Below are 25522 nucleotides of genomic sequence, written 5' to 3' on the forward strand. Positions count from 1 at the left end.
CATTTTAAAGGTAGGGCTGTTGGTACCTCTAAAGGTTTGGTATTTGCTATATGTTCTTGTACAGCCTGAATGGCTGGTGACCTTTTTCCATAATACCTCATCATATCTTTCCTAGAATTATGAGTTCCTGGAACTACCGGAATGTTAATCTGGGTATTCCATTGCTGTAGTAGGTCACGGCCCCATAAATTTATGGCAATATTGGCTATATATGGCCTTAGTCTTCCTATTTGCCCTTCGGGCCCTATGCATTCAACCCATCTTGTGCTTTGTTTTACACGAGATAGGGTTCCAATTCCCAGAAACTGAACATCTACCTCTTGAAGAGGCCAATTCGGATGCCAAGATTCTGGAGTAATGATACATCCACACCGGTGTCTAATAAGCCTTCAATAAAAGTGTCATTTATATAGACTCTTAGCTTTGGTCTTTGATAGTTAATAGAAGTCTGCCGAAATATACATTTACTCTGTCCTACTGGGTTTTTTGACTCATTCTCCACGCATAATTCATGATTTAGACCAGTATTACTTTTTACAGCAGAAATTGGAGCTTTTAATTTTCTTGATGAGGCACGTTCTCTACTGTGACTGGGAATGATTGGGCCACTGTTGGCTTGGGGGCCTGTGAGAGGCCCCTCAAGGAGTTTCCCAATGGTATCGGGTTGCCTTGTTTGTCTGTTGTTGACCTGCATTCGTTGGACCAGTGTCGACCTTTACCGCATCGCCTACATATACCTGAATGCCTAGGTCTCCTATTTTTGTCATTCCCAGAGGAGATATTATTCCTAGAAATTCTGTGCATGCAATCCCTTTTCAGATGTCCTAATTTACTATAATTAAAACACCTGGCAGTTTGATATCTCCTCATCGCTATGGAAAGCGCTTCTCCTACCCAAGATTCATCATTATAGCTAAACGTCTCAACATTCATCGTATGCTGAATCCATTCATCCATAGGTGCTGATCTAGACTTTAAAGGCCCAATTATCTTTTTGCATTCTATGTTTGCATTCTCAAAAGCTAGAGATTCAAGAAGTATTAGTCTAGATTCTGGGTCTGTTACCCCTATGTCCAGAGCCTTAATTAATCTTTGCAAAAAGTCAATAAAGGGTTCTCTCAGTCCCTGCCTAATTCTATTTATGATTCAACCCTTTTTGCTGGATCTTGTATCCTATTCCAAGCATTTAAAGCTGCTTGGTGACATAGACACAGTACTTCGTCGTCATAAAGAGCTTGGACCTGTGGATCAGCATATTCTCCTGCACCAAGAATTTGATCTTGGGAAACCTCGACAACTTTTGCTCTTCCTTGCTGTTCCATATGTTTGGATTCTTCTCTGAAATAAATTCCAAACATCAAGGAAGGTCCCTTATCTAAAACTGCAGACACTAACTGATGGAAAACATAGGAGATAGCTCTAGCATTAGAAGCCCAAGTCCTTATCATTTCATTTACATAATCATTGTGCAAACCAAAATTAACAATAGACTGCTTAATTTCTTTTAAATCATTCATTGCTATTGGAGTCCATCTAGCTTCTCTGACTACCATTGAGCCTTTAGAAGTTGACACTTTGTCAGAATTAAGTATAGGGTATGTAGCAAAAACCTTGGGTAAGCCAGTTCTAATAGCTGGTGTTGGCATTGGATCCTGTCCTTGTGCCTTATCCTTGTGCCTCTGTTCACCAGCTCCAATAATTTCTTCAATCATTTCAAGTCTTTTTATTATTGTCTTTATTATTGCCTCTTTTGAACCCTGAATCTCCCTACGTGCATGAGTTTCTAGTAATGATAGTATGGCTCTTGGGAGTGCCATATTCTTCCTAAATGATAGAATATGCAAAAGAATACTAAAACCTAATAGCCAGTAAATTAACTTATCCGCATAGTCATATAAACCTTGCATGATAAGACCCATTGTATTGGTAGCCCAAACAGTTAAATTCATGTTGGAAACAAAAACTGCTATATTACCTACTATCCAGCAGGTGGCGCTGTTGCCAAGTCACAACGAAAATGGGTTCCTGTTTGAGGGTCTGCCTGCAACGAATGGTTCCTGCCAGTTGGTGACCTCTGGTTTTGGTGCCTGTTCTGGAACTAGCTCTTGTAGAACTGGCTGGCCTCGAACTCACATAAATCCGCCTGTCTTTGTTTACCAAGTTCTGGGATTAAAGGCGAGTTCTGGGATTAAAGGCATGCACCACCACTGCCTGGCTGGCCTCGATCTCACAGAGATCTGCCTGCCTCTGCCTCCTGAGTGCTGGGACACCGCCCCGCTGGCCTCTCTGGATATTATGGGCCTGAAGGCCGAGTGTATCTGGGACTCGGCACTGGGGCCTAATTCACAAACTAAACAAAAAAACAGTGTACAGGGAACCATAAACCCAGAATCCAGGGGTAGAGAAGAGTAACCCGGAAGCCATGTATGCCTCCACGTGACAGAGTCACCCTGAGGAGGTGCAGCTTCCGCAACCGGCAACCGTGTGCTCTGGTTCGCACCACTTAAGAGCTGTACTTGCAAGGGAGATTTAAAAACGACTCAGAAAAGAGTAAACCACGCAGGCAGAGACTAAGCGGGCCTGTGGAGTTTAAATCCACATGGGGAGGCAGACAATAGGGTGCGTGGGGACTTGAAGTCAATCTGAGGTGTCTAAAAAAATATAAAGAACTGCAGCAAGAAAAGCCAGTGCGTGATAATTTATATTAAACTGCTGGCTCCATGCACAAGGCACAGGGTACAAGGCTGCTGCAAGGCACAGGCCACACAGCCACTGCAAGGCACAGGCCGCGGCTGAGGAAGGGAGGGCTCGTGCCAAGCCGAACTCGCTGCCGGCAGCAGAGCGGGGGGGGAAGGAGAGGTCCTAAAAGCCAAACGTTTGGGCGCCAGATGAAGGCGTAAGTCATGAACAATGCCACACCAGTTTAGAGTTATGATTAATAGGGTGTTATTTATTTAAAGGGGAAAAAACTTACAGATCCCCATCCCAGACAACAGCCATCTGCACAACCAGGAAGGGAGTCTAGTCTCCGTTGGAGCAGGAAGTGAAGAGAGCGAACGGAGGAAGTAGCCGTTTTTTTAAAGGGAGAGAAACCACGCCCCAATGGGCTGGTATCTCAGCAGCTATTGGTTGGAGGGGCAGAAGGACCTCCCACAACAACTATCCAAAATTAAGTGGAATTTAAAGATTGACACCTGATGTTGTCCTTAGACTTTCACACATGGATCATTGCATCTTGATAAAAGTGAATTTCCTACTGAAGCAGATTTGGAGAACTTTACAGAAGCAGCTGTGGACAAGGAATATGAGGTTGAGGAGGAAGGGGCAGTGGTGGAAGACAGTGATTACTACTATGACTCTTTTAAAGGAGATGACTACACTGAGGAGAACCCAACTGAGCCCAGCCATGATGGCACTCTTTCAGACAAAGAGATTGGTCACGATGTTAAAAGTTCCCCCACCTCCGCTGCCAACCAATGATGTTGATGTGCATTTTGAGACCTCAGAAGGCTAAGGAACAGTTGGAAATATGGCATCGCAATCAAATGGACTGGGTAAAGAAGGAATGGGAAGAGACAGAGCTTCAAGCTAAAAACCTCATTCAGCATTTCCAAGATATGGTTAATGCTTTGGAGAATGAATCAGCTAGTGAGAAGCAGCAGCTTGTAGAAACCCACTTGGCCCAAGTGAACTCTGCCCGAACACAGCTGGCCAGCACTGCAAGAGGCTCTAAAAGCCCCACGTACAGGGCACCAAGTGTAATAAAGAATTAGGTTCATAAGATTAATAACCAGGCTAGCTCAGGAATAAGTTATACTTTAACGGTTAAAGAGGGGAAACTCACACTTTAAGAGTGGAAGGTCCGACCTATAATCGGTCCAGTGGGCACCACGCAGAGAGAGAACATACTTGGATCTCCCAGTTTTTCCTCCTGGGATCCAGGTCGCCAAACCCCAATTGGCTGTGATTGGTTGACAGAGTTTCCCCATCAATTGCATGCAAATACCTACACTCACAAGCACGCACGCACACACACACACACACACACACACACACACACACACACACATGTGTCCATGCCCATACACAAATACTAAATTAATACCATTATTTTTCACTTATTAATCTTCTGCTTCATGAAACCATTTCAAAAATATATAACAAAACAGCATCCTAGCATAATTGATAAATTTATCTGCTTTAAGTATAAATTAGATTTCAATATATTTTCTTTTGGAAGTGTCTTTTAGTTTCCAGGTACAAGTAGATGCAACCATAGAAGACCAACATGGACTTCAATTTGGTCTAATAACATAGAGCCTAATTTACTTAAATATTATTGCAATGTTCAATATTCACTGTTCTTTTGCATGTAGAATATACATCTTTTTCAGTCTTAGTCTTTGAAAATGTTACAATACACTTTATTTAGAAATGTTAAATCATCCTTAATAGAGAGCTAAGTGTATCAAAATAGAATACATGTTCTCACATATTTTGGCAAAATGGACACATGTACCCACACACTATAGCAACTAAAATGATACAACATAGATATTTAAATATTTTTCATTTATTGTGCAACATTACACATAAATACATGTGAGCAATCTTAAGCAAACTATTTCTTGTCTTTAATACATAGGAAAATTGTATAATGGTATGATGTTTTAATTGTTGCATGTACAGATTTCTATATTTATAGATTACCTATAAAAAGTATTATGTAGTATGCATTTATATGATGGCAAGACTTTAGAAATAAGTATAATTTTGGTTTCATTAAATATAGTAATGTAAACAGTGATTTTCTTTATCTAATATAACCTTGTATTTGAGATTCCATTTAAACCTTAATTATCAAGCAAGGTTACACAGAAGATCAGCTGACATTTGGAAGGCGCAGAGATTAACACATCTGATGAAGGTTAAATTCACGTAGGCACAGCCCATGATAAATACTACTTTTTGAATAGCTGGCTGTCTCTAACTGTATGTTCTCTTGAGTGACAACACACTCCCTTCATAACCCAGCTTTAGGACTCTTATTCCTCATTTGTCAAGCACTGTTTTCCTCTGTTATGTTAGTAAAAATAATTTTTCACCAAACTGTGTAATTCTGGTCAATACAATAAGAAAGTCAAACTTTTTTTTTCCACACTGCAACAAAAAAGAAGAAGAAGAAGAAGAAGAAGAAGAAGAAGAAGAAGAAGAAGAAGAAGAAGAAGAAGAAGAAGAACTTGGAAACTTGCTCTATATACTTAACTCCATGACAGTATGATTTGGCTAGGTAGAAGTCCTTGTGGAGTGAAGACAGGAAGAACTTCCACAGAGAAGTATTGCTAGATCCATGTCATTCAAAGATTTATGACAAATGAAGGCAGTATTTTGGGTGTCTGTCCTTATTATATCATAGTCCTTAAATAGATAAATAGCACCTATGTTGTCCTAAGCCTCCTTCACAGGCAGCTCCCTGCTCTGATTCATATTAGCAATTAACTCTTTGTATCATCCTTTGATGCTGTAGAGTAACTGTTTTTGTTTAGGTACTGAGATTCAACTGATAACTAAAAGGCTACGCATTGACTAACAATGTCCAAATACTATTTATCACACTTAAGAAATGTAAAATAATGCATGTGTTCTTTACAATTTCTTTAGATCTCTCAGTGGTTTCGTTTTCTCCCTTTGTTACCTGTAGCTTCCCTTTAAAGATGACCAGAGCCTCCCTATAGCTGCAGCTGAGGTTAGCCACAAACTAGCTGATAAGTTTTGTTGCATATTCAAAGAATTTTCTTTGTAGTATTTTTATTACTAACATATATGCCTGATAATTTGTAACAGCAGAAGAAATAATATTGGGAAAATTAAGATTGAAAGAGTAGAGAATGTAGAATGATAAAGAATGTAGGAACATGAAGAAGAAAAAACAAGAAAAAAGATAGAGTAATTAGAGCTAGAATGAATTGCAGAGAGATTTGTAACAGAGAACTGGATTTAGAATTAAAATTGAGACAGAATTAAAGCTAAGAAATTACACTAAGGGCAAGAAAGTTAAAATTGAAGCAAAACAATAGAGACATGACTGGAACTGCAAGCAGGTGATTCTTTTCTCTCAGATTAAAGCTTTCCTAAAATCCCTTTTGCTATGTTGAGGCAACCTGACCAAACCCTGGGAAGAAGTTATCAGACTAGGACTCTGTTGGCTTTCACTAGGATGTAGACAAATCTACAATAAATTTGATTAAGGGTATATTCAGGATTAATTAGAATACACTCACTGATATGCAACAAAGTAAATAACCGCTGTGTTCTTCTGTTATTCCTGTGGTTGAATGGAACCAAGAGTCCGATCTCCAACCATCACATGAAAGAGAAAGAGATAGCAACTGTCCCACTCTTTCCTTTATAGGGGTCACCCTGGCATACAAGAAGCACCACTTTCATAGGTTTAGATAGCCCAAGGTCTCTAATTGAGTGAATACCTACCACAATAGGATTATTTGAAGAGTACTACCAATAAGACTTCACATTCTTTTATTTAACCACTACAAATGAGTGTAATTTTAAAAAATGTAATCCACATGGCAAGTAGTAAAAGACAAGATCTCCTTAGTAAATTGGGAGCTTGGGAACCATGGAGGAGGGTTGAAGGGGAAGGAAGAAGTAGGGAGGGGAGCAAAGAAAAATGTATAGATCAGTAAAATCTATGAAAAATTGTAAAGAGTACGTATTATTTCTTACTATTGGAGTAAATAACCATATGTATCTTAGTACAATTTCAGTGATTGAAATTCAATTAATTTAATGGTCATCTAGTTCAAAGTTTTGAGAGAAAAATGTAGGTTTGAAAACACTATCTTCATGGAGCTTAACAATGGACATTATAGAGACTATTATACTATATAAATGATAAACAGGAAGGCATTTATTGTCATGAATGAGCATTTTCTTTTGAGCTACTAATACAGTCATGGACTTGTTTGAAATAATCAGAATCACAAAATACTTAAAAATTCCAAATCTACTTTAATGTTCTAAGATCTGTACCAAGTATTTTTAGTAATTACTAGTTTCATAATTATGATAGTAATATTTTATTGACAGTTTTGTAAAAAAAATTGGAGCTAAGAAATAAATACAATTTTTATGACAATGGCAATTTCTGTGCCAGTATTAATCAGTAATTCAATATCTGAACCTCCAATTATTCTCCCACATACTAAAGAAAAGTAAAATAAATTTACTTAACAAGAGTGATGATCATATAGTAATTAATAAAATAATGAAATTATTACAAATTTTCTGAATGTTTTGAAGAAAAACATTCTCTAAATAATAGTTTTTAATCAATAGTTTAAGATTAGCCATTGCTAACATTTTTTGAGATTGGATGCTTTATATTCTTTGAAAAGAGTACTGTGTAAACTTAATTTACTTTGTCATACATATTTTATGTGTGTGTATAGAGAAAAATATGACAGCATTGTTTTCTTTTGCAATCAATGACAGTGGCTCCACATTTACTTTTGGAACTATTTCAATATAAAAAAAATCTTCCATTTACCTTTTTTTTTAACTTAACTCTTGAATGAGATGTCCACTTATCTTCATTTGTCTGTACCTTCTCCTGCCCCTCCATATGACTATGATGTTGTTAATATGAATACTTTTCCTATATTGACTGCTTCTACCATCTGGGATTGCTTTATTTCCATCTCAATAATATGCCTTTTTAAAAAAAATCATATTTTCTCTCTTGTCTTTTCTTTTGTCACCAGGAGAACTGTTTTGTTTTTGTTTTCCTATTTCTTTCCTTATAAGTCCAGTCATGATTACCTTTAAATAGTGGATACTGTAGGAGCAGTATGTAATGACATGGTTGTGTTTTATATTTCTGGTTATTCTATAAGGAAAACATTATGCACATTGTTTTTTCAAGATTTAATATTATCAGTCCTACATTATGCTAGCATTTCTTCTTGGTTTATGAGGGGACCACCATGTCCTTTAAGGATGATAGTATATTTAGAAGGAGCCTTAATCAGTCTGGCAATGGAAACACAGGAAATGTCCTGAATCCTGCATACAACAGAGCAATAATGGCTTTGCTGTCAATAATGAAAACAGTAAAATAAATGATTAGCAGTAGAACAAAGTGGTCTTCTAAATCACTTCAGGATAGACAAATTTTAGAAAAAAGTTTAATGGTTTATGAATAATTTAAGAACTGTAGAACTTTATAGATTACTTTCATTTAAATGTAATGCTTTAAGTTATTGAATGATTTAGTTAATAAATATGAGAGTGAATGTAGATATCAAAATATGGAAAGCAAAATCCTGCTTATTTAAATTCTAATAAATATTCCATTAACTCCCAGATATGCAACTCTTTTTACTAATAAATGCATGTAAAATGAAGAAAGGCTAGTAAAGGTAGTTGAGTAAAAAAATAAGTCTCTAAAGTTCATTATTTCATTCTCCGGTGATCTTACCCTGCTTTTTCTCTGTATAATTAAATGTTTTTTATATTATGTTTTTCTAGAAACATTTAAATATTTCAATTCAGCATGAAGAAAGTTATTGCTATGGCAACAACTACAAATAGCCATACCACACCACCAAACACACTGTTTATTTAAATTGAAATTTCTATGGGGAGCCTTTTCAAGTGGATGTAGAAATGGACACAATGTCATTTTTAATATTTTAGGAGACATAGTAGTAGCATGGGTGTATCTTCTAGTAGAAGTCCTTTTGGAACTGAAAAAGTAAAAATGTCATCATTGCTGACAAAACATGCATTCCTTTCTTGGAACATTGTTAGCTGGTTTCTGCATTAACTAAAGCAGTATATCCATTTGTATGCTTTAGGAATTCATGTTTCTCTCAATCTGTTTTCTTCAAAAGCTTTCCATAAATTTTAACATGAAGGAAGCATTTCTCTAAACCCTCAATTGTGTTTGTTTAAGATCAAGCATGTAACCATTATAAACAGAATTTTTGGACATATAAAGCCCTCATGTGGAAAACTATTGAAATTTGTGTGCATGATAAGTATATCATTAAAATTGTTGCTCTGCTCTCTTTAATTCTTTGAAATCTGTCTTTCAAAATATTTATTTAATAGGCAAGATTTATTGATAAATATTGGTATTTAACAATATAGTTACACTGTGGGATAATGAAATTTTATTTATTCTCCAATTATATAGTGAATAATTTACATGGTATGTTATTCTTATCTATCCCTAATCCATAACAAATCTCAAATGTAAAGTTTTGAGACAAAAAAAAAAAAAAACATGAAACTCTTTGAGTGACTGTTTTACATATATGTGTTCATTAGTTTTTGTCAAATTGCTAGAAACTTAGAAACATCAGGAAAAGTCAAAAGAAAGCTAGCTAAGTCTGAGACAGCCACAAAGAGTAAGCTAATAAACAGCAATCTTCTGTGGTCTCTGCTTCGTTTCCGGCCTTCAGGTTCATGCTGTGGTTTTCTTTTCTTGATGATGGACAATAATCTATGAGTCATGTAAACACTTTCCTCCTCTAAGTTGCTTTTGGTTGTGATATTTGTCACAACAGCAATAACTCACCAGAGATGAGGCTTAATTCAATAATGATAAATGTCAATGTAACAAGTTTTAATTTGCTCCCCAAAATTGTTGTGTAAGTTTTAACTCATTGAATCAGTTATGATACAGAATTTTATATTAGTCACAAATGCACAATCTCGCTAATGTCTTTTTTTAGACATTATTCACAAGTTGAAGTGATCAAATGATTTTGTAAATACATTTCAAGGACAGTTATTTCACATTCACCTTAATACTTAACGACATTTTGAGTGCTTTAATATAGTCCGAATAGAAATAATTGAATTTATTACAAGTACATGTTTACATAATATAGTTAATACCAATTACCCCAAATCTAGATAACTGTTGATAATAAAATCAATTTAAGTACAAAATGTGGGAAAGTGTTAAATTACCTTGGATAACACAATGGCTAAAATTTCACTTATTTTCAGGGTACTTAGATTCATATTTTTTATTGTTCTTCTTTCTCTCAGCAATTTCCCAAATTACAATCTGCACTTTTATCACAGAAGGTATCTGGCATTACTTAAAAATATAAGTATATTCTAAAAATTTACTAACTCAGTCTTCATAAATCTTGCTACATTTTAAAATATATATTCAATAATTGTCATTTTGTTGAGAAATGGTAATTGCATTAAATTAGTATATAGCAAGCAAAACAAGACCTGTCAATCTGTCATATTAATGCTGTTGTTTTATATGGATTTTATTGTACATGCAAATATGCATGTGAGAGTTATTTAGCACAAGACTTGCCATTCATCATTTTAAACATAGTAAAATACATCATAATTGAATAGCAAATAATCATATATCAATGAAACACATCTCTCTTCCTTTTTAAACAATTTAAATACTTACTAGAAATTCTTAACTTCAACAAATTTATATAAATATTCCTATAAAAATTTCTTTTGTTATAATGGTCAAAAAATCTAGAAAGCATTTTTTTAAGACCCGAATAATTCATACAGTTAGGTAAGCATAAATCTTCATTAGAATTTCTTGTTTAATTCAAATAAGTGCTACAATACCATTTTCTTGGTTTTTATTATATAAAGAACAACTTTTATAAGGTATAGAATTCCTTTGTTTAAGAGTTTAGGTCAAAAGAAATAAAAGTATGTTTAGTTAGAACAGTAGTAACCATTTTACTTAAATTATTTATTTTAATAATTTCACATTTGAGTAGTAGTAACCATTGAATAGATTTTCTACTTGGACTTTGAATGGAGTCAAAAATTTCAGTCTAACAAGACAATTATATAGAAATGAATATTTAAGCAACTTACATACGTACAGCTGAATATTCTTTGAAATATACTTGATCATATTACACACATTTGTTAAAACATTTTTTCTTGCAACTGTTTATAACTTTTTGATATTTAATTAGTAATAAGAGAGTGCACTTAGCTACAGTTTTAACTGCTGCATTGAGTCCCATTGGTAAAGTAGAAATACCATTTTGCTTTTATCACATTTAATACTTTAAATTACTATAAGAATCTTATATGTTAAATAACATTTTCACATTTCCAAATGATTATCATTTAAACATTTAATATCATTACAATTTTTTTAAACATTATGACTTAGAACTTCATTTTGATAATAGGCTATTCAAGACGTTACTTTATATATATACATATATATATGTGTGTGTGTGTATTTTACTATTATGATGAAAAATTATATTTCCCCTCTTCTAAATTAAGATATCTACTATTTACTAATCATAAAAGAAAGTGTATTTATAATGTTATATGGCTAAGCTTTATCAATAGAGGATCATGAGAAATAGAAAAGCCCCAACTCAGTAACAATTTAAAATGAATTTCCTTATGAACTTTATACTCTCAACATATTTTATAATCCTTAGCCACCAAGACTTGTCACATCTTTTGACATTTTTGACAGCTATTTAGTAAAGTAAGGAATAAATAAGAGAATTATTGCTATAATAGGTAAAGAATGGACTATATCACCTTTATACATTTCAAAATGGTAAAAATTCTGCTGACTTGCAACTGTCTTTCTTGTATTGTACAGTAGATGAGTATTATTTCTGAAAATGTTAATTAGACATATTGAGAGGGCAGGAAAAATTTCCACATTTTCGTAAGCACACTGTACTGACTGTTTCTATAAGTTGTTCTACAGTTTATGTATGATCTGAAAAATTAAAATATTAGCTAGAGAAATTATCTAAAAACTGATATATTTAAATTATTAAGTTTTTTGTAAGTTTTTCACTTTTATATGTATTTACTACTTTTTGTTACAAAATAATATTAGTCAGTTGTGATAGCACACATTTATAATTCAAACACTTAAGAGGTTTATTTAGGAGACTGCTGCAAGCCCCTGAAATATTTGAACTACAGAGTATTACCTTGTCTAAACAAATGAAATAAAAACAAAATAAATAAAACTAATATTATATTTAACTGTACAAAATATAAAATTAATGTGTTATATATTTGATCATGTATGCTAAGAAAATATTCTCTATGCATACACACTTTCTTATGTTTTCAATTATTTTTTCATCTGATTAATATTTCCCTGAATTAGAACTGGTATGATAATATGAATCACTTTACATTGTAAAAATTCAGTTGAAATCCAGATAGCTGTACACTGAATCATTTTTTTCTAGTTTTAAAGTAGTGCTGTCTAATAAACTAATCAAATTCATTTGAATTCAGTATTATATTTTACATGTGCATAAAAGCTACCACACCATACTGTTCAGGTACCATGTTTTTGGACTTTTAAGTGGTGCTTTCTTTTATACACAAATAAATTACTTGGATAAAATAATTAGTTTGGATGACATTGAAAAGGTTACTGGGTAAGCACATTTGCTGTCAAGCCTTATGACCCAAGTCTGATTCCTAGACCACATGTTGGCAAGAAAAAAGTGACTACCTTTCAAAAGTTGTTGTCTGAAACCGGCAACGCACCCATTCCTACACATACATGAAGCAAAGTGAATACAGGATGAATTTCTCCAATAATGAATAAAATGGAAATTCTTTTTCCTTTTCTTATAAAATTAGTTTGCTTTTATTATTTGCTAGTATAAAAATCTGTTGAAAGTTTCTCCTCATAAAAGCTGATTCAAATTTTTATAAAACTAGTTGTTGTTGACTACAGGTTTTCCAAACGTTCTTCTATTAACCACAAAATAAGAAAATCTAAACAAACCGTGTTTTGTTATAGTCTGCTTACTCTACTTAAAAGATTGACATTTGTACCAATAATTCTCATGAAAAAATTAAATTACTCTCCACTTATATTTTTCTTGATCTTCTCTAATTCTTCATTAGATCTTACAATTTCAAATCCAGTGGTACAGAATTTAGAGTAAAATCTGTCTTTGAATACAAATAAGTCTTCTCTGAGGTCCGAAGTCATTACTTTGTTCATTCAAGGTTTGTCATCCTTTACAGTATTGATATTTGGAACTCTGTATCTGTCTTTTGTTTGGTACATAGAATGTCCTTTGTACTATATTAAGTTTAGAAACACTGTGTACTTCATTCCTGCATCTTATCCCCATTCTCTTATCAAGTTATGGCAAATAAACATGTCTCATAGGTTTACAAAATATTTACTGTAAGGAAACATTTATTAGCACTTCTTCCCATTTTTCTTGTGATAGTAAAATATTTTGAGTTTTATAGAAAAACATTGAAACTCCATGGAGGATTTGGCTTTCTTTACAATACTCTCCACAAACTTTCAAATGATAAGTTTTCTTCAGAAAGACAGTAATTAATACCACAGTAGTTAATACTTATATAAATGATAAAATAAATAATAGGAAATTATTTAAACACCCTATACCAAAGGAAATCACATATTAAGAACAATAGCCAAAATCCAAGTCTTTTTATTTTTAAATATTACTAAGAAGTAATAGTAGCTTTGAAAAAGTTTGAAAAATATTATCCAAGATTAATTTCATGTGTAAATTTTACTTTCTTATCTTTGTAACTGAAGGTGGAAATATTGACAGAGAATGTTTACTATCAGTTTCTTCTATCTTGAGATAAGTATTAAATATTACTTTTATTGCCCAGAATTATTTGACTTATTATTATTATTTTTTGATCTAGACTTGGAAAACATATTCTTTTAGGACTAGAAAAATCTAAATCCTAAGGCATAAAAACTATTATTTATTTATTTATTTCAGTGAATCAATGAGTCAAATGCACTTTTGTGAACAGGAACACAAGTGAATCAAAACGTCTGCATCACCAAAAGATCTCATATCTCCACTTGGTAACTTCACAGAAACTGAGTTACGGAGCCCCCACCTTAGTTTATCTCGCATTTGCTGCAGGTTTCTGTACCTCCTAAGAGCATTTGTAGCTACAAGATGGGTAGAACCCCAGATAATGCTCTAATGGCATCCACACTCCTTATGTAAGTAGTGTGATCAGCAGCATTACCATGGAGCATAGTAATCACTGCATGGTTCTACATATTTTCCTGCTATGAATAGTAAGCTATGTTTTCAACATCACTACAGCAACATCTGGTCTGCTCATGATGGTGACAGTTGGAGAAGATGTCATTATCCTCATATCTACCTTTTGCTAATTTTGTTAAGAAAAGGAAATAAAATACGTAGTTATGGATAGGTCGGGAAGCTAGCAAAATCGGATCAAGTGGAGGGGTGGAGGGAAAAGTGAATTGAGGAGGGGACTATCGGAAGAGACAGCTAAAGTTAAGGGGCATTTAAGGAAAATATGGCCTCTCGTCACCAAAGCATTTAGTACCTGGATTGGGTTGCATTAATTGAGTTGTTGGCCAAAGTGACCATGAAAATTCCCAAACAACTCAGGCTGTTGCCAAAACTATAGTTTTTTTCCCCCCACAAATGGATAGAAAAGCCCCATTTCAAAGAAAACATCGCCATAGCACATTGAACATTAAGAAATTGAACCAGGAACTACATAGAACATTTACTTCTACATTCTAGATTATTTGGTACATGAAGGTATATCAATACAATATCATTTCATAAATTGCTTTCCAAAATTAGATGAAAAATTGTATACATAAGTGTATTTCTTTATAGATGTGGTTGAGATTATCAGAGTTCAACTAATAATGGAAGGATTATTTCTTCATTAGGAAGCTTACATTTCTAGTTTGAATTCATAATTTCACAAGATATGTCAATATTAAAATAGCAAACCTTGAAAAGTCATTTAAACTTGCTAAAATGTTTAAAAAGTGATAAAGTGAACATCTAGAATTAGGCAAATTAAAATCATTCTGAGGATTTAGTATGTTAATTAAGCAGGTTAATTTATATCATTTTATAAAACAACTAATGTAACTATTTGCTTAAAAATAAACATTTATTAATCTAGTACCATCATGATTATGTTTACTTAGGAAAAATATACTTCACTTTTGAAGTTTGATTTTTAATAATTTGCAGAATTTACAGGCACATTATTAAAATTTTACTGGAGGTTATTGAGTATGGTAAAATTAATAAAACTTATTTTTTATTAAACAAAAAGTAAATATATAGAATTATAATTATATTACCACTGACAATAATTCAAATTGATCATAATCATAAATTACTTCTAAAAATCAGTGTCATAATGTTTGCTAAAATTAAATACTTCTAGTTCATTTAATACATTGATGATTCTATAAACATGATCAGTAGATATGCTTCTAGACCACAAATGGCACTTTTCATATTATGGTATTACATTAAAATCTACTATACTGGAGGCAGAAATTATCTGAGAAGACAGGAAACTTTTGTGGTTTTCATTTCTGATTGATCTGGCAGAATATCTGACATAAACAGTTTATATAAAGAAGGGCTTGTTTAAGCTAATAATCTGAGATGGTTTAGGCTGTGAACACTTGACTCCTCAAGCTTGAGTGGAATATGATGGCAGTAGTAATAGGTGACAGGTGACCTTGTTCATGATGATAAAAAAAAAAAAACAGGGACAAAATGAGGATCTAGCATCTACTTCAAATGTTCACACTACTGCCCTACCTATTCCAGTTAAGTATCACCCCCGAAAGGAGCAATACCTGATATGGAGAAATCATTCAAATCATGATCCTATGGAGGACATTACTCTAAAGCAGTCAGAAAATGTAGATCATATTGGAGTAGTTTTTCATTGACCTGGATTAAAGCACACAAACACCAGGATAAAGGACCTTTTAAAAACTCCCGAGAAAGTCTCTCTTCAATTTGCTAAAGAAGGAGACACACTCATACCCAGAAGAAATAAATTTCCCATGCCAAGCAAATTTCCTATTCCTTTTTTTTTTTTTTTGAAGGAGTAAGAATGGGAGATGCTGTACTTTGAACATTTTAGAGGCAAAAGAAATTAGGTGAGCCTCTTTTCAATTGTGCAAAGGTGGAAACACTCGAGAGCTGGGTGAACGCAAGGTTGTGGCAAGAGGATGAACATTACTTCAAGACTAGTCAAGGGTTCACATTAGAATTGTCTTCAAACAATTAAAAAGAAAACAAACTAACAAACATCAGAAAACTCTGAAAATAAAATATAAAAAGAAGGAACACTCCTAAACCGTGAAACATGTGGGAGAAAATATTGTGATGAAGCCTAGATTTGCAATAGTATTTTCCTTCTTCTGAAAATATTGTCGTATTGATCTTCTTAACCAGAAATTGTCTCTGACAAGCCAGGAATCTTTTCTTTTTTGTTGTTGTTTTTTGTTTTTTACATTTTCTGTTACTGACTTTTATTTTATTTTATTTTCCCGTTTATTTATTTATTAAAGATTTCTGTCTCTTCCCTGCCACCGCCTCCCATTTTCCTCCCCCTCCCCTAATCAAGTTCCCCTCCCTCGTCAGCCCAAAGAGCTATCAGGGTTCCCTGCCCTGTGGGAAGTCCAAGGACCATCCACCTCCATCCAGGTCTAGTAAGGTGAACATCCAAACTGCCTAGGCTCCCACAAAGCCAGTTCGTTCAGTAGGATCAAAAACCCATTGCCACTGTTCTTGAGGTCTCAGTAGTCCCCATTGTCCACTAAGTTCAGCTAGACCGATTTTATCCTGGGCTTTTTTCAGACCCAGGGCAGCTGGCCTTGGTGAGTTCCTGATAGAACATCCCCATTCTCTCAGTGTGTGGGTGCACCCCTCGCGGTCCTGAGTTCCTTGCTCGTGCTCTCTCTCCTTCTGCTCCTGATTTGGACCTTGAGATTTCTGTCTGGTGGGTTTCTGTCTCTGTCTCCTTTCATCGCCTGATGAAGGTTAATATTCAGGAGGATGCCTATATGTTTTTCTTTGGGTTCACCTTCTTATTTAGCTTCTCTAAGAACACGAATTATAGGCTCAATGTCCTTTGTTTATGGCTAGAAACCAAATATGAGTGAGTATATCCCATATTCCTCTTTTTGGGTCTGGCTTGCCTCACTAAGTATAGTGTTTTCTATTTGATCATTTCCATGTTTTTCTTTTTTGTGCTGGCCTGGATCTCAATATGTGTAGCCCAGGTTAACTTGGAACTCACAATCTTGCCTCAGTATCCCAAATACTGTATATAAAGACATACAAAAACATGCCTAGGTATACATATTTCCTGTAAGTAAACATCTACATTCCCACAATTAAGTGAAGAATAGACAAAAAAAAGAAAGAAAAAAATGAAGAAAAATGAATGAAAAGTAATCCAATGGATGGATTTGTTTGATTTGTCAATTTGTTGTCAGGCAACAATAACCATTTCAGGGGTAGCATTGTGCAGTTGTTAATACATGAAACACATTCAATTTGGATATATATTATAGATAATATGTAATGTTTATTTGTTTAATGGATTGAGCAGAGGTACATATCCATAAAAGACAGAACTTAATAAAAATATTTTATAAAAATTTAAAATGTCTATTCATTTCCAAAAAGCAACTACAAACTGTTCCTAATGTTAAAATCTTTAAAACAAATGTACAGTGAAAAGAATTTCTTTGTACTAACACTAAAAATAGTGAATATTATGGGAATATTTTGTTCATAATAAAATTTGCTAAATGCAGGTAATAAAATGAACATGTAGGATATTTTAAGAACTGTGTGACTTCACCCACATTAGCACTATTACTATAAATCTTTTTTTTATTTTTTTAAATAGGAATTTGATTTCTTACATATTATTCTATTTCCTTAACTATACATGTAATATAGGAAGTAATTTGTGGCTTCAGAATTATTGACACATATGTGATTAACAACTCAAACTCTTTTGTTTTAAATGTATTTTGTTGCATTTTTTATCAGTGTTGTAAATGAATGGTGAAAGAAAAGCTGTAGAAATAGTACATTGAGTATAAATGGCAACATGCTATTTGAATATATAAATGACAGTTTTTATTATCTCTTATAGTTTTAGACAATTTATAGAGCAAAAAGGACAACTATAGTGAAATGAAAGCAAATTCATTATAGCACCCTCTATTTTAAATGAGAATGTTAAGTACATTTCCCTACTGTTTTCTGAAATTGCAATATCACTGTAGGTTATTAATATTTTTATCTATTTCACTAGTACCTGCAGAAAAAAACTTTTAAAAGTCTGTTTAAAAAAAATCTTGCAGTAGCAAAAGAGGAGGAAGACATTTTTAGTCTTTGCCACCACCTTTCCTTCATCTCCAGAGTAAATGTCTTTATTTAATCTGTTTTAGAATCCAATCCCTTTGGAACTATTTTTAGTACTTACTGGCATTGTGTGTATTTTCTGGGCAACTGTACCAGATTTATGATATTGACAGTGCTGTGTTATTTATTACCTACCAGTAAGCAAAGAAGTGGTGTTGTACACATGCATGCCTTTGATTCCACAGGATTCTCTATAGGATTAGAGTCTCAAATTTATCATTTTAATCATTTTAGCAGGTTTTTTATTGCCAGCTTGGATTTGCAACTCCAAAGTTTACTTTCTTACTCAAAAAGGAAATATAACTCACAGATTAAATGAAGTATTTTGCTTTAAATGAGATTTTTTAAGTCGATAAAAAAAGTTCTTGACCTTAATTAGAAGTAACAATTTTATGTACTTCTAATCAATGTAATTTATGGCATCAAAATCTAACACAATATTAAATATTTCATTTAATGCCATTTTCTCTGTTTCAACTTTTGGTTGCACCTATATTTGTTTGAGAGATATAAGCGTTTGTATTTCATAAGTAATACCCTGTTCATATATTACAAATATTTACCATTTCTTTACAAATAAATGTTTAAAAAAATATTTTATAACTTTATTCATATTTAACATTTTTATTTTATTTTATTCTTTTTAAAAATAGAAGTTATTTTATAGAGTAATGTTTCATATAATTTTAATAATGTTATATGCAAAAATAGATAAGTATACACATAGTGAATATTTATTTGTCTACATAAATAAGAAAATAACTTTGAGAAAATAACTAGCTCTCCTCCTGTTTGAAAATAAGATCTACATTTTGAACTTATACATTTATCACTTAAACAAGTATTTGATGTGTTCAAGTGTGTTGCATGTTATATCCTTACACATTGTGCATATAAATTTTTTTTTACTCTGTGCTTATTTGCCTTAGTATGTTAAAGCTTAAGTAAGTTACTTAGAGATCTATTTACATTACAAGCATGGAAGGTAGGGAGTTATTTATAGATATTAAAATATTTGTGGAGGAGTATAGTATTATGTTTGTAACAGATTGTGTTTTATACAGCAAAATATTACAGAGGCTGAAATGATGGCTCAGCAGTTAAAAGTGCTTAAGTTGAGAACTCATGCTTGACTCCCAGCAACCATGTCTGGGACTTCCAACTTCAGATGTATCTGAAGATTCTGGCCTCCATAGCACCTACCAAAACAAATACATGTACACATACTTAAAATACAAACAATCTAAATATAAAATGTTACATTTTTGAATCATAGAGTTTGATATGATGGAAGCAATGTAAATATGTTGTCTGCACAAATCTACCACAATAGCTATTAACAACATGGAGCTGTTGAAAGCCTAACATATTTGTACAAAAATAGAAACTGATTTTGAATTGCTTCAAATTTAATAAATTTAAATTTAAATGCTCCATTATATTGAAAATCGTTCATTAAGAAAACACAGGAAATAAATAGGTATGATATGTATCTTGAGCACTATAAAAACTCTTCTTATGATGATTTTAATTTCATTTAAAATTAAAAAAAAAGGAGAGTAATTATGGTTTTGGAAATTTAATCTCATTTAATCTTTCTGAAAAATCAACTCAACTCAAATTTTAGATAAACTAAAATCTAAATATATATGCAGAAAATGAAGAAATATATAAGCTTGATAATTATAATTTTAATAATTTGACTAGTGTATACTTAAATCATAAACTGAAAAGTTGGATTCGAAATGAATTAACTTTGATATTTCTTTGAAACCATATTATATGTTGGTTTCTCCTTATATTGCTCTCATTAAATAATGTTACCGTGTAATACAGCTTCATAACTTTTATTTAAAATCTGTAAGTCCGCTGGCACACACCTTTAATCTCAGCACTTGGGAGGCAGAGACAGAAGGATCTTTTGAGTTCAACGGAGCCTTGTCTACAAACGATAGTGCTAGTACAGACTCAAAAACTTCACAGGAAACCCTGTCTCGAAAAGAAAAGGAAAGAAAAGAAAAGAAAAATCAGTTTCTTATTTTGCTGATGTATATATGAGCCTTAAATACTTTGACAATCATTGATTTTTAGTTACTTTATACATTATTATTATATTAGTTAAATAATTGTCTTACCACCATATGCCCTATACTTAGAGACAAATTCCATGACCACTTTTGAAAGTTACTATTGATATGTCTACAACTAACAGAATATAATGGAGAATCAAGAAAGTGTATAAATTACAATTTTAAGCATTGAAAATTTAAGCCTTCCTAAAATTCTATTTGTATCACATCATAAAAAGTTAATTACTTATTACATGCCCATAATTTTATTTTTGTTAATAATAATAAACATTATGTTTATTAATATTTCACATTCGTATGAAACATTTTTCAAAAAATATGACCTATAAGAAATAATAATTTACCAATCTCTCAGTAAATATAAATAAAACATAAAAACATTTTCTTTCCTATAAAAAGAGAAGTCAACAAAATATAAATAGGATGCTCATTTTTCTTTAATTTATTTAAAAATGTTATATATGTTGTCATATTTAAGTATATGTGTTTCAAATGATAATCAGTGGTAGCTTCATTATCGTGTGAAAGTTCAGGAATAGTCTTTTCCAAACTTCTTTACATTTCTTCTGGAAATGTGAATAATCTATGTAATAAGAATATTTACTATCAAAAATTCTTTGTATTAAATGTATTTAAAAAAAAATTAATAACTTGCTTGTGGTTGCAATGTTAACTATAGGCCAAGTTAAAATTCAAAACAAATTTTTTGGTATCTGTTTCAGAGTCTCTCCTAAATTCCCATGGATCTTAGATATTGGAAATCATTATCAGTTCATGTTTTAGCATAATTTTAATTATAATTTACAATATATGTGGTATTGTATATTAATATAATTTAAATTATCATTCCATATTTTCTAGGGGCAAAATATTTTTGGTCTTGATGTCATTGAAACACCAGAAGGAGACAAGATGCCACAGCTGATTGTTCAGAAGGAGTTAGATAGAGAAGAGAAGGATACCTATGTGATGAAAGTAAAAGTTGAAGATGGTGGATTTCCTCAAAGATCCAGTACAGCTATTTTGCAAGTAAGTGTTGCTGATACAAATGACAATGGTCCAGTCTTCTTAGAGAATGAAATTGAAGTCAGTATACCAGAGAATTCTCCTGTAGGTTCTTCAGTGACACAGCTCCACGCCACAGATGCTGATATAGGTGAAAATGCCAGAATTCACTTTTATTTTAGCAATCTAGTCTCCAACATTGCTAAGAGACTGTTTCACCTTAATACCACCACTGGACTTATCACTGTCAAAGAACAACTGGATAGAGAAGAATCAACAAGCCACAAATTACTGGTTTTGGCAACTGATGGTGGATCAACACCAGCAAGAGCTATGGTTCTGGTAAATGTTACAGATATCAATGATAATGCCCCATCAATTGACATAAGATACATTGTCAATCCAACCAATGGCACTGTGCTTCTTTCAGAGAATGCTCCACTTAACACGAAAATTGCTCTCATAACTGTCATGGATAAAGATTCTGAACATAATGGTAGAGTGACATGCTTCACAGATCATGAAGTTCCTTTCAGATTACGGCCAGTGTTCAGTAATCAGTTCCTCTTGGAAACTGCTGCATTTCTTGACTTTGAGTCCACAAGAGAATATGCTATCAAATTACTGGCTGCTGATGCTGGCAAACCTCCTTTGAATCAGTCATCCATGCTCCTGATCAAAGTAAAAGATGAAAATGACAATGCTCCAGTTTTCACCCAGTCTTTCATAACCCTTTCTGTTCCAGAGAATAACTCTCCTGGTGCACAGTTGACAAAAGTCAGTGCAACAGATGCAGACAGTGGACGTAATGCTGAAATAAACTACCTGCTAGGTTTTGATGCACCACCTGAATTTGACCTGGATCGTCGTACAGGCATCCTGACTGCAATAAAGAAATTGGATAGAGAAAAACAGGAAAAATATTACTTTACAGTTCTTGCACAGGACAATGGAATTCCACCCTTAATGTCCAATGCCACTGTCTTTGTGACTGTTCTTGACCAGAATGATAACAGCCCACTTTTCACTCACGATGAGTACAATTTCTATGTCCCTGAGAACCTTCCAAGACATGGCACAGTAGGGCTAATCACTGTGACTGATCCTGATTATGGAGAGAATTCTGCAGTTACTCTCTCCATCTTAGATGCGAATAATCAGTTCTCTATTGATCCACAGACTGGTGTCATCCGACCAAATATTTCATTTGACAGAGAAAAGCAAGAATCCTACACTTTCTATGTAAAGGCTGAGGATGGTGGTAGGGTATCACATTCTTCAACTGCTAAAGTAACCATAAATGTGGTTGATGTGAATGATAACAAACCTATTTTTATTGACCCTCCTTCCAATTACTCCTATGAATGGGTTCCACCATCCACAAATCCTGGTACAGTCATCTTCAAGGTTGTTGCAATTGACAATGATACTGGCATAAATGCTGAGCTTCGTTACAGCATTGTTGGAGGAAACACAAAAGGACTGTTTATGATTGAACAAATATCAGGTAACATCACATTGAAAGATAAATGTGTTGTTTCAGATCTTGGTTTACACAGAGTGATAGTCAAAGCTAAGGATTTGGGACAACCTGATTCTCTCTTCAATATTGTAAATGTCAATCTGTTTGTGAATGAGTCAGTGCCCAACACTACACTGATTTATGAACTGGTACGCAAAAGCATCGACACACCTGCGACTGAAAGTACTGAAACAACTAATGCATCCTCTCCAAAAACTGACTATGTGAAGATAATGGTCGCCATTGTTGCTGGCACCATAACTGTCATCTTAGTGATTTTCATCACTGCTCTAGTAAGATGTCGCCAATCCCCACACCTTAAAGCTTCTCAGAAAAACAAACAAAATTCTGAGTGGGTTACTCCAAACCCAGAAAACAGGCAAATGATTATGACGAAGAAAAAGAAGAAGAAGAAGAAGAAGCATCCCCCTAAGAACCTGCTTCTTAATTTTGTTACTATTGAAGAAGCAAAGCCAGAAGATGCAGACAATGATAGAGCCAGTGTGACACTAGACCTTCCAATTGAACTTGAAGAGCAAACCATGGGCAAATACAACTGGGGCACTACACCTTCTACTTTCAAGCCTGACAGCCCTGATTTGGCTAGACACTACAAATCTGCCTCTCCTCAGCCTGCATTCCAGATCCAACCTGAAACGCCCCTGAACTCAAAGCACCATATCATCCAGGAACTGCCTCTTGATAATACTTTCGTAGGCTGCGATCCCATCTCTAAGTGCTCTTCCAGCAGTTCTGATCCCTACAGTGTTTCTGAGTGCAGCTATTCAATGACAACCTTCAAGACCCCTGTATTGGTACATGCTAGACCGGTAGGTAATCTACGTTTCTAAGTAATCTTTCTAATTTACTATTCTCATTTTCCCCCCTGATATAGGATTATAAATTGCATTGATTTCTAGGAAGTATCAATATAAATATGAATATATCAATCATATTACACATAATATTAAAATAGGAATATGAGTTCATTTCAATTTGGTAGACAAAGTAAAATGAATGCTAAGTTAGAAAAATATGGCATATACTGATGATTATAATAAGGGTAATTTTTCTATAGGTGGCAGCATAATGTAGATTTCTTGAATACATACTATAAAATTGAATAATAATGATTATAGCACTGTCCGTTTTAACATCTTTTCCACTAGAATCAGAAAAGCCTGGGCTTCTTGTTCCATAGGAAAGCTTTTTCAAATGTGATAAGAGCTCTCAATACAAATGGTTTTGTGAACTCTAGCTTTATGTGGGCTAATATGTAGATGTCTGTGGTAGTTAAATGATATGAACATATCCTCCACCTCTTCCTTTTGAAATTATGTCACTAACTCTCAGCAATGAAGAGTTTTACTTTTATATTAGGAATTCAAAATTATGTTGGGTCATCAAACTTGCTTTCTCATGGTAAAGCTTTAAAATTGTTTAAGAAAGTAGAGGCATGTTCATTCTTATTTTTAAGCCAAAAAATGAAATAGGCAAGCATCTTTAAGTTGGGTTACCAGTTAAATATTTGTATATTTCAAAATCTTTCAGGAAACATTCTTGAAAGATACTGACTTTTGGTAAAATTGAATATGTTTGCTTTGCCTAATGATCACAAATGGAAATAAGAGCATATTAAGAACCTAGAAATCTGTGCACAATAATCTAAAGCCCAATACATTTCTGAAAAAAAAGAGTTTATACACTGATTTTTAAATTAGTATGCCAGGGAGAAAAAATGCAAATTTATCTAGAAATTATATGAAGTAAGTTATTTCTTTAATAAAGTTAAGTGATAGAATTTATCTGATTTTTTTTCTCTAAAAGTCATACTACTGCTGATTTTATTGTTTCAACTGTGTAATTCAGTAAGTTAGTCACCTCATCTGCATTTAATAGATATTTTTAACTTATTCAGACTTAATATATTGGTTACAAAACCAAAAATATATTCCTTTTCATTGAAAGTTTCTCATACTGACTGAAAGAAGTCTATCATATTCAAGAAACAGTGAAAATAACTGATTATAATTTGAGGAAAAGTTTGAATAATAAAGATCATTGAGGATATATACAATTAAAAATAAGAATGATATTAATGCCTTTCTCTTAATAATACACTGGATGCAAAATATTAATTTCACAATAAGTCTATTTTTACTGTAAAAGACCCATCATTCCATAATGTTACAAAGATAATAGAACCCTAGTCATTGTGTAGGAATCCTGCTATGCTTTGAATGAAATAAGACTGGTTTTTACAGTTCTGATAAGTTCCATGATTCTTTACTACATCATTGACAAATGTAGTAGGTGGTCAGTATCTTCAGAGTGTGTTTTTTCATATATTTAACCATTCAAAGGGAACTCTACATTTATTTATTTATTTATTTATTTATTTATTTATTAAAGATTTCTGTCTCTTCCCCACTGCCGCCTCCCCTTTCCCTCCCCCTCCCCCATTCAAGTCCCCCTCCCTCATCAGCCCAAAGAGCAATCAGGGTTCCCTGCCCTGTGGGAAGTCCAGAGACCACCCACCTCCATCCAGGTCTAGTAAGGTGAGCATCCACGAAACTGCCTAGGCTCCCACGAAACCAATAGATACAGTA

At 33.3% G+C, this 25522-nt stretch overlaps 1 protein-coding gene across 1 annotated transcript in view; it reads left to right on the top strand.

The window, feature by feature from the left end:
* Positions 1–25522, top strand: part of Pcdh11x (protocadherin 11 X-linked) — a 122957-nt gene that overhangs the window by 81080 nt on the left and 16355 nt on the right. Inside the window, exon 3 of the mRNA XM_050122387.1 lies at positions 21248–23743. Coding sequence (XP_049978344.1) covers positions 21248–23743 — 2496 coding nt within the window. The remainder of the gene's footprint in view (positions 1–21247; positions 23744–25522) is intronic.

Source organism: Alexandromys fortis, unplaced genomic scaffold (genome assembly GCF_014885135.2).
Source record: "Alexandromys fortis isolate MF-2015 unplaced genomic scaffold, M_Fortis_MF-2015_v1.1 scaffold_187, whole genome shotgun sequence".
NCBI classification, from domain to species: Eukaryota; Metazoa; Chordata; class Mammalia; order Rodentia; family Cricetidae; genus Alexandromys; species Alexandromys fortis.